The sequence below is a fragment of the Thunnus thynnus genome, chromosome 8 (assembly GCF_963924715.1).
Source record: "Thunnus thynnus chromosome 8, fThuThy2.1, whole genome shotgun sequence".
Classification (NCBI taxonomy): domain Eukaryota; kingdom Metazoa; phylum Chordata; class Actinopteri; order Scombriformes; family Scombridae; genus Thunnus; species Thunnus thynnus.
In genome coordinates, this window is record NC_089524.1 from 26,265,135 (window position 1) to 26,274,918 (window position 9,784).

Sequence of the window (9,784 nt, forward strand, 5' to 3'; positions counted from 1 at the left end):
TAAAGGCTTTTAATTTGACTTGATCTGACAAAACCCCACTAACAAAAGCTCTGTTTGGCCTGAGGGAGTGCCTATGTAATTTTTGCTGATGTTGACTTGTTCCTGGTTTGTTTGTCTTACTCTAATACTATCCCTCAGCATCTCAATATTGTTTTTTTTATATTATTTTTTTTGTCCCAGGACACAATAGCCATTAAGAAGCACAGCTCAAGAACAAGACGAATACGGCCTGTCTCTACCAGGCTGAGTGAGTACTGCTGTATATCCTCTTATCCTCTTCTCTCTGCTCTTTCCCGTCTAGCTCTGACCCCATCCTATCTCTTTCAGTGCTCCATTAGTGTGTTTTCTGTTGAGTCTTTTTTCCTTTTCCCGTCTCTCGGTCTGAGAAGTCTGTTAATGGCTGTCTTAATCTGGCCTGAGCCAAGTCTGAGTCAGTATACCTCAGAGTGGTCGCCAATTGTTTTAAATTTGATGTTACACGACTTTAAAGCAGAAATGATGGCACCCTGTCTTGTCTCCTTGACTGTGCCCTCTCAGTTTCTCGGCTTCTTTCCCTCACATCCTCTATGATTCTTTCATCACTCTTCACTGTCAGGCCTGTGTGACGATTCCAGCTCCTCTCCGCCCCCCTCTGTGCCATCATACTCCTCACCACTATCCCGCTCTGCATCCTGGGAGGGCCTGTCAGAGCTGCCTACGCAGGGTTTGCCTCTCCATCATGTGACACGAGTTCGGCCAAGGCCTCCACGGAGGCACAAAGGAGGGCATATCCCTACTGAGACAGTAAGTAGGGTTCAATGTGGGCATCCTTTAACACAAAGTACATGAATCTATCTATCTGTCTATCTATCTACGCACAATATTCCCATTTCCTAATGTTCATGCCTGCTGGCAGTGACTGCTGTCTTTGTCAGAGGTAATCTATACAAAGTGGATGGCTGCAATTGGATTATATCATCTCGCTGAAGCCAGTGTAATCCATTTGTTTTATTGCATGCAGAGCATTTACAAATTAAACCCACTGCAAGTAAACTGACCTCTCTAACAGTCAGTGTGTCTGTGTGTGTGCAGCATTGCAGTGAAAATGGAGGAATAAGCCCTCTCGATGATGGACTGCCAGATTTCTATACTAAAAGAGTCCTCCCTGATAGGTAAGACTTCTCTTTACTGTTTATACTTGTGCCTCTAAAGTTCTTGTCATCAGTTAAAACTGTATGTGTATCTCTCATTGCAGAACATTCCTGTATTGTGCATTTTTAGATTGAGTTCCTACTTTCCAAGCAGTGATTATTTTCCATGTATTTCTCTCGGCTTTGAAAATCAACTTACAGAGACTTCAGACATGCTTGAGATAGGTAATCCATCACAGTGAGCATTTTGTCACCTCTAAGTTATTGTTGCATGGTAACGCAACTGTGAGCAGACACCGCTTTGACAGCGCTCCTTGTTCAAGGACGTCCCAGAGACAGCAACCAATTCAAGAAGAAGAAACTGTGTTTATGTATCGTTTGTGTTCTGTGTTTTAATTTCCAATAACACACTGTCGTGAATAAAATGCTTTTCTGCATTTTCTGTTGTTCCTCTTGAATGCACCAGCAAGGAGCACTTTCTAGATAGTTGTAGCTACTTATGACAAAAGATTTAAAGGTGATGAGGTGTTGATTTTCATAGTATACTGAAATGAAAGGAAATCTGTGGTTGAAATGCAATGATGGGACATCATTCTACAAAATGTATATTTTGCTTTAGGGAAAAGTCAGCTGTGTGTCAAAGTTAGCATTAGGTGAATTACAGAAAATGAGAATATGTTATTTCAATAAGAGATTTTTTCCTCAGTCGAGATAATAATGCCTTTGTGAGTGTTTAACAAAAGGAGAAAACTTTCCCAGTGGCAAGCCAAGAAAGGCGCACAACAAAGGACATGACATGAATAGACAAATGACACTATTACAGTAAAAGCAAGCAAAAATTGTGGCTTCAATGGAAACATAATAGAGATAAAATCTCTAGATAATGCTGAAGAATGATTAAATGATCTTGCAGATAGTGACTGTTCACCTACTCACTCTCTGTGTGTCTATTTTCCAGTATTAAATTATTTTCAGATTGATATCTAGATAGCTTTAAAGGTAAAGTTGAATAAAAGGAGTGGCTGCTGTAATGATTTAAGGTTGTGTTGCACTGACCAGTGTGTTGTCTGTCTTTGAAGTAATCTCATGGCTTGTTCAGCATGTCCTGCTGGCTGCTTGTACATTCAGAGGCAGTTCTGGTTTCTTCTGCCGTCCATCATCTTTGCACAACTGAAACATAAATGTTGTCATTCTTTGATGATAAGTGGAGCTGGAGCTGGCTGTTTGGAGCATTTTGGGTTGACTTGATTGTCTGCCTGCATGTTGTTGATCAAAGGAGTTTGAGATTTGTGTGCAAGAAGGAGAAGTGTTTTTTTTTTTTACTTTGTCTTGCAGGTTGAAGCTGGTTTTCTTGATTGGATGTGGCTGTGGTGAAAGTCATTAGCAGCTGGTGATTTTTTTCAGTTTGTGACCAGTCTTCTCTGGAAATTGGTCCTACAGCAGTCATGTAAAGCAAACAAAATGTAAAACTAATGAGCTAAAACATGCAGAGCCTTTATTTTGACGGGGTTGAATTCAGGAACAGTGGCCACAGCTTATCAGAATAATGTTCCCTTCCACGCTCCACACTGCAGATCATCAGGTTAAGTCAGTCCTCTTAATATGATTACATTTATAATACAAAAAAGTGCACTTAAGATAAATCATTGTGTACTGAGAGGTGTAGCCTAGCAACGCTCAAATTGCCGATGTACCAGAAGCAGAGCAGACAAACATGCAGCGTGGACGGCTGTGATGAATTCAGTGACATCCTAGCAGAGATGACTCATGTGTGAACACACAAGATGATTGTACCTGACTGAACTTCATGTCTTCACACAACTTCTCTCACTTTTTTCAGTCAGCTCTCCTCTCTGCACAAAGCGCATTCACTGAGGAGGAAGAAGAGGAGAAACATGCTGGCCATCTTCGGTTTTCGTAAAAAACGCAACCAAACTCTGTCCAATCAGGCGACGGAGTCTGAAGCAGAGGTTTACGGAGACGGGTGTCACACTGTTGCCACAGCACCCACAGGGTTCGTGTATTTACGCACACACACATTCAAAGACGCCATTATTCTTCAGAAAGGTATAGCCTTGAACATACAATACAATGTCCATGTGATGCGCCAGATAACAATATGCCACATCATAAAGGACTCATTCATTTTGCCTCTACATTCTACTCATCTAAGCATCTATATCTTCATGTTTTCTGCTGGTTATCTTGTCTTGGTTCTTATAAGGACTATCAGCAGCCCTGAACTCCACAAATACTCTGACAAATATCACTCTAAATCTCCCTCATTTCTCTGTTGATATGAGGAATAGCTGATAGCTGCCAAAACGCGGGTAGGCTGATGTAGCGTGTGTACACAGATGTAGATGACAGCCGGTGGCTCCAATTCTGGATCCACCAGTCAGCCAAGTGATTATAAATGAACACGTTGCATGTCAAATACAGATTAGGATAGCAAGGAACCTGATTTTTTCCAGAAAAGTGATACTTTCTAATTACACTTTACACAAAGTTTGTTACATTTAAAACTGGACTAAGCTACACTCTAGTTTTTTATTCTCTATTCTGAAAAATATCAGCAGACTTTGTTGCAAATGTTGCATGCAGGCTAACACTTTCATCGTCTTTCAACTTCAGGACAGCCACAGAGAATGTATACACCCTCCTTCAGCCCCCAAGGTCTGCTGCCAGAGCTGGATCTCCCGGCGAGGGGGCTGAGGGGAAGAATACTCTTGTTTTAAGTCCGCCACCCGTGCCAGGCATTCCTCATCCAGGCGTGGGAGGAAGCAAACACCCCTTTTACTCTCCCAGAGAGGTACAGTCAGCTGCTACAAGTATTCATTGTGCTGGAAGTTTGCATCAGGCACAATCACTTCTTTTGCATCTTCTCGTTGTGTTTTACAGAAATCTGAAGCGGATGCTGTGCTTGAACAGTCGATAGAGGCAGACAGGTACTGGGCAGACGACAAACAGAGGACAACAGAGGTGCTGCAGGCAGACAAGCAGTGGATGGAAGGGAGGCAGAGTGATCAACATGTAGAGAGGCAGCGGTTAGACGACAGGCTACAAGAAAGAACTTTTGGAGAGCCGAGAACAACCGACAGGCACTGGTCTGAGAGCAGACATCCAGAGAGACACATGGATAGACAGTGGACTGTTGACAGACATACCCAGCGGCAGATTGACAGAAAGATAGAAAGACAGTGGATGGGTGGCAGACAGATAGACAGGTCGTGGTCGGAGAACAGGCCGACGGACATACAGGTGGATAATCAGTGGACTGAGAGCAGACATCCAGGCAGAAAGCCAGATAGACAAGTCCAGGCGCTTCATTTGGCTCAAAGGCCGCTGCCTCCGTACCCATCAGACAGGACACCTTCGCCAAAACAGGAAACAGATCCTCTGAAAACCACAGAGGCAGCAGCTACAGACTGGCAGGACCCGCAGGGAGAGAGACACGCATGTCTGGACGCGGAAGGATGGAGGAGCAGCACAGGAGGAGGTGCCTCTGCCGTAAGAGCTGCTCCTTGTGCATCTAAACCCGATCCTCCGCCACAAAGCAGTAAACCCAACCTGTCCAAGCTGAGGCAGAGACATCGGCTAGAGAGCTCCGACGCTCTACCAGGTACCACACTGTCATCCCTGTTAATGTGCTGCATGTTAGACAGGAGGTTTTGACTGCAATCTTTTCCTCAGGTTGTAAACAAATCACAAACCTTCTGTAGGTGACAATCACTTCTCTTTAATCTGTAGTTGCAGAGGAGGAAGGAGAAACAGAGAGGGATCCTGGAAAAATGGAAAAGCGAGAGAGGGAGAAAAGAAGAGATTCGGAAGGTCACCCTCCTCCGATTCCTGAAAAGGTATGCAATTTACAGTCATGTTGGGTTCGGTTTGTCTCATTTGTTACAGCAAATTATCTTTTTGTGTAAATCTATAGCAAATTTGACAGTTGCCATGATTGTCTGTGATTTGTTCATGTTTCCTGTTCTGATCTGACAAACAGCCAAAGACATCCTCGTATGTGACTTATCCAAAAGAATCAGCCAATGAGAGGAACTTACCTCCTCCACCTGTGCCACCTCCTGTCAACAGGCCTGTTCATGGACTGCCAGATAGAGCTGCAAGTCAAGGTACCTGCACTGAAAATACAAATGAACCACTTAAAGCAACACATTTTGATTCAGGATATATCAATACAGAAAGAATAACATCCTTAAACTGACTATTAAAGTCACTTTTTTTGTTCAGCACTCATTCAAAAAGCAAATTACCTGGAGTTGTTCATGTTTTTGCTTTGGTGCTGGGATACAGGTGGTCAGGAATATACTGTGAATTGGTTTAATGATGGCATCACAGGATATCAAAAGTTCAATAAACAGCTCAGCCTGTAGGAAACTTTAAAGCAACAGTTTGACATTTCAGAGAAAATATGTATTCACTTTGATGAGAATATTAATAATACTCTCATGTCTGCACGGTAAATATTAAACGACTGCCAGCAGCCGTGTAGCTTAGCTTAGCATGACACCTGGAAGCAGGGAAAACAGCTTGCAAGTTAAGGTTTTATGGGGAGTTACTGTATGTTCTTGGACAAGAGCAGTGACTTCCTGGAGTGTTGTCACCTTGAGGTTGCCAGGCAACCAGCAGAGACTCCAGGAAGTCACTGCTGGTCAAGAAAATCTGGCACATAACTCCCCGTAAAACCACAAAATCTTGTTTTTATATTTCATTTGATGTACGTATTAAATAAATGAGATATAACATGTTAATTAGTGAGTTTTAGAGGTGCTGGTAGGCAAAAGTTTTTATCTTTGGACAGAGCCAGGCTATCTAATTCCCCCTGCTTTCAGTCTTTATGCTAAGCTAAGCAGTTACTGATTGTAGCCTCATATTAAACGGACATCTAACTTTTGGCAAGAAAGAAAAAAAGCACATTTTCCACAATGTTTAACAATCCCTTTAATAACAGTAAAGGTATAATAGTAGTGTAACTGTGTGCACAGAGATCTTTGACTTTTGGATACATTCTGCATCACATAAGGCTCTAGTTTGTTTTTATGAGACAGTGTATTTGTAATTTAGGTTTGTAACATACATTGTTCCCTATATATACATACATACACACACACACACACACACACACACACACACACACACACACACACACACATATATATATATATATATATATATATACCACATATATAGATTTTTTTTTAGAATTTTTTTCAGGGTTTTTGATTTGATTTGACAGACAGTGTAGAGACAAGAAACAGAGGGGATGTGACATACAACTGGGGTTGCCTGGTGGGGACTCAAGCCGTTGATGTTGCAGTTATATGGTATATGCCTTGACCATTAGACCACTGGGGTGCCCCATATACAGACAGTGAGCGTGTAAATATATAAATTTTAAAAAAAAAACAACACACACACACACATATATGTATATATATATATATATATATATATATATAAATGTGTGTATGTGAGACTTATTTAATATAAACAGCATTTTCCTCATTGGTCGTTCATATGTGTTATTCAGGTGACGAAGGATTGAGACCTCAGGCGCCTGTGAAACCACAGAGGAACAGAAAGGCAATGTCTTGTGACGCAGGTATAATTAGTTCCTACACTATATATACTGTTATTATTAACCGAACAGGCTGTTGCAGTATACATGTTTTGTGTATATATATATACATATATATATGTCTATCTGTGTGTAAAGCATCTGTATCTAACTGTTCATTTGTGTTTCCTGTCCTCACTGAACTCAGGCACTGACAGGGAAAGCCCTAATAACGTTGAGAAGCCCCCAAATCGCAAACCCCCCGTGAAAAAACCTAGACTACCCCAAAACAGAAATAAGTCACTGGACTTGTCTGGTACATGTCTCTGTTTTTATTTGTGTGTGTGTGTGTGTGTGTGTGTGTGTAGCAGGTGTAAGTCAAGTTTTAATCAAACACTTGCTTCTGTACTGTTGTGGAACATGATTATTAAATAGATATCAGTAAGAAGACGATGTCAAATACAAACATGCTAATACAGTGGATGCATTACTTTGTATTACCAGATGTTGTGAAATGTCTCTTTTAAACAGTTTATATCTTTGTGGTTCTACTTTACAGACAGCATCAACTCAGCACCTGGTCACAGCGAGTTGTTGTGATGCCCGAGAAATTCACCCGTTGCTGTCCGGCCAAAGCGTTGCCATGACAACTGTGGAGCATTTCCACCCATGAGGAAACAAAGAAAAACATATGAGGAGGGGAGAGCCAAAAGAGAAAAAGTCAAACAGCGCAACATGACAGACACCATAAAGCATCAGTCACTTGCTTCTGTTGAATCACTCACCTCCTTCATTTGTTCCTCCCTCTTCACCCTGACTGTGTTTCTGTCTTTGCTTTCCTCTCACGTGAAAACTCTATTTGTGGCTACAGTATTTTAACAGTATTTGCTACTTTAGAAAACCCAAATGATCATTGTCTTTTGTGTCAGTGGACAGGGGCTCAGGCGCTCAAGCATTGTGGCTTTGCTAGACAGAAGAAAAACGTCTTTGTTAGAATGTGATTTCTAAATCTGCAATGCATTTTTGACTGCTGATACAGTTGATTGCCTTGGTTGACACTTGAAAATGAGTTGCTTCTTATCAAATGAAACTTGATGATTTATATCCAGTTTTGCTTTCAGGAACTGAAAGGTAATATATTTTATAGAAAAAAAATAAATATTATGTATGAGCACCCTCACTGTATGAATAAAAACACTAATGGAAAAACAACAACTGCTGTTGTTGTGGCTGGATTCTTACTTATTACTATTCAAATAGGATGTGTTTCCTGTTTGTGCAGTGAGCTAAATCATATCACATTATTTTTTCAGTCACTTAAAGCAGCCATGGATAACTAATATCTTTATATTGTATATTTATAAATATGTTGCTATAGTGACAAACCCTCTGAGAAAAGACCCTTTTCACAGCAGACATTTTGACTCGTCAAAGTAGGAAAAGCGCAGGTGTAAATGATATTGACAGCGGCTCCATTCCATTCATTCTCCCAGTAAGACATGTCAGTGAGTGACCATGCACAACACCAGAGCTGGAACTGGGTCACCTAAATGTAATGCAGCCATCATTAAAGGATAGGTTCACATTTTTTCAAGTGTGTCTTAAAACAACAGTCAGTTTCCCATATGCAAGTAGGTGGTGCAACATGGCGGGCTCCATGGAAGAGGACCCGCTCCCCTATGTAGATATAAAGGGTTCATTCAAAGGTAACAAAAACACAATTCTTATTTTCAGGTGATTATACACTAATTAAACATAGTTAAGAATATTCCATTTCTGTCAAGTCTCTTCCACTAGATGTCACTAAATTCTACACACTGCAACTATAAATTACACTAATTATTTGTTTTTGGATTGGAGAGAAATGTACTCTCCTTGTGAATAATTTGAGCAAAAGGACGCATGTAAAGTGAGAAAAGAATGGGACCTAAAATGGATCCTTATATTACATTTCTGCCAAGTCTGTTCTGCTAGATGCCACAAAATTTTACAGACTACACCTTTAAAGGTTTATCTGAAGCTTATATGAAGCTTCAGCAGTCTGAGTTAGTCATATCAAGTGGTGAAAGAAGAACTCAGATCCTTTATTTACGTACTCATACAGTAATGTAAAAATACTCCATTACAAGTAAAAGTCCTGCATTAAAAATCCTACTTAGGTAAAAGTACACAAGTGTTATCAGCAAAATGTAGTTAGTTGTGTAAAAGTAGTGGTTTGGTCCCTCTGAGTGATATATTATTATATATGACATCATTAGATTATTAATACTGAAGCATCAGTGTTAGAGCAGCATGTTACTGTTGTAGCTGCTGGAGGTGGAGCTAGTTTCAACTACTTTATATGCATTTAGTCCAGTGCTTACCAACCTAGGGGTTGGGACCCTCCAGGGTCACCAGATAAATCTGAGGGGTCATGAGATGATTAATGGGAGAGGAAAGAAGAAAAAACAAAGTTCTGATACACAAATCTGTTTTCAGTTTTTGGACTTTTTCTCTAATCTTTGATTTTTGGTGAAATATTGGATCATTTGAACATTTATCGAAATGAAAGCATGTGAGAAGTTTAGAGGGAAAAATCACTATTTGGAGGAGCTGTTAACAACTCATTGACATCTGAAATGTGACCCCGACTACACACTGCTTTTTGTAAGACGTCAAAAGCCAAAAAGGTTGGAAACCACTGGTTTAATTTTTAACAATGTGTTGTATTTTAAAAGTTTGTTATATTATCCATCGTGTCAAATCTTCATCTGAAAAGTAACTAAAGCTGTCAAATAAATGTAGTGGAGTAGAAAGTACAATACTTCCCTCTGAAATGTAGTGGAGTGGAAGTATAAAGTAGCATCAAATGGAAATAATCAAGTAAAGTACAAGAACCTCAAAAAGTACAGCACTTGAGTAAATGTACTTAGTTACTTTCCACCACTGGTCATATCAAGTGAATATCTGCCACATTTACAGTCTTTTTTAGCATCAAATTCCGTCTTTGTGTTTCCCAGTTTCCCAGTTGAGCTGCGGTGGAAGTTTAGTAACAAAAAGAGGGACTTTGGCACTAAAAAGATTGTAACATTGAAAGATATCT

General features: G+C 40.4%; 1 protein-coding gene across 3 annotated transcripts in view; it reads left to right on the forward strand.

The window, feature by feature from the left end:
- Positions 1 to 7,906, forward strand: part of LOC137188120 (capping protein, Arp2/3 and myosin-I linker protein 3-like) — a 31,527-nt gene extending 23,621 nt beyond the window's left edge. For 2 of the 3 annotated variants that reach the window (XM_067597545.1, XM_067597546.1), the window contains 11 exons: positions 181 to 247; positions 596 to 783; positions 1,072 to 1,151; positions 2,971 to 3,144; positions 3,765 to 3,942; positions 4,032 to 4,752; positions 4,881 to 4,987; positions 5,131 to 5,257; positions 6,676 to 6,747; positions 6,911 to 7,018; positions 7,262 to 7,906. In XM_067597545.1, coding sequence (XP_067453646.1) covers positions 181 to 247; positions 596 to 783; positions 1,072 to 1,151; positions 2,971 to 3,144; positions 3,765 to 3,942; positions 4,032 to 4,752; positions 4,881 to 4,987; positions 5,131 to 5,257; positions 6,676 to 6,747; positions 6,911 to 7,018; positions 7,262 to 7,302 — 1,863 coding nt within the window. In that variant the 3' untranslated portion in view covers positions 7,303 to 7,906. Of the gene's footprint in view, positions 1 to 180; positions 248 to 595; positions 784 to 1,071; positions 1,152 to 1,331; positions 2,553 to 2,970; positions 3,145 to 3,764; positions 3,943 to 4,031; positions 4,753 to 4,880; positions 4,988 to 5,130; positions 5,258 to 6,675; positions 6,748 to 6,910; positions 7,019 to 7,261 lie in introns of those variants that run through there. The other variant, XM_067597547.1, reaches the window with a different exon arrangement.
- Positions 7,907 to 9,784: the final 1,878 nt, after the last annotated feature.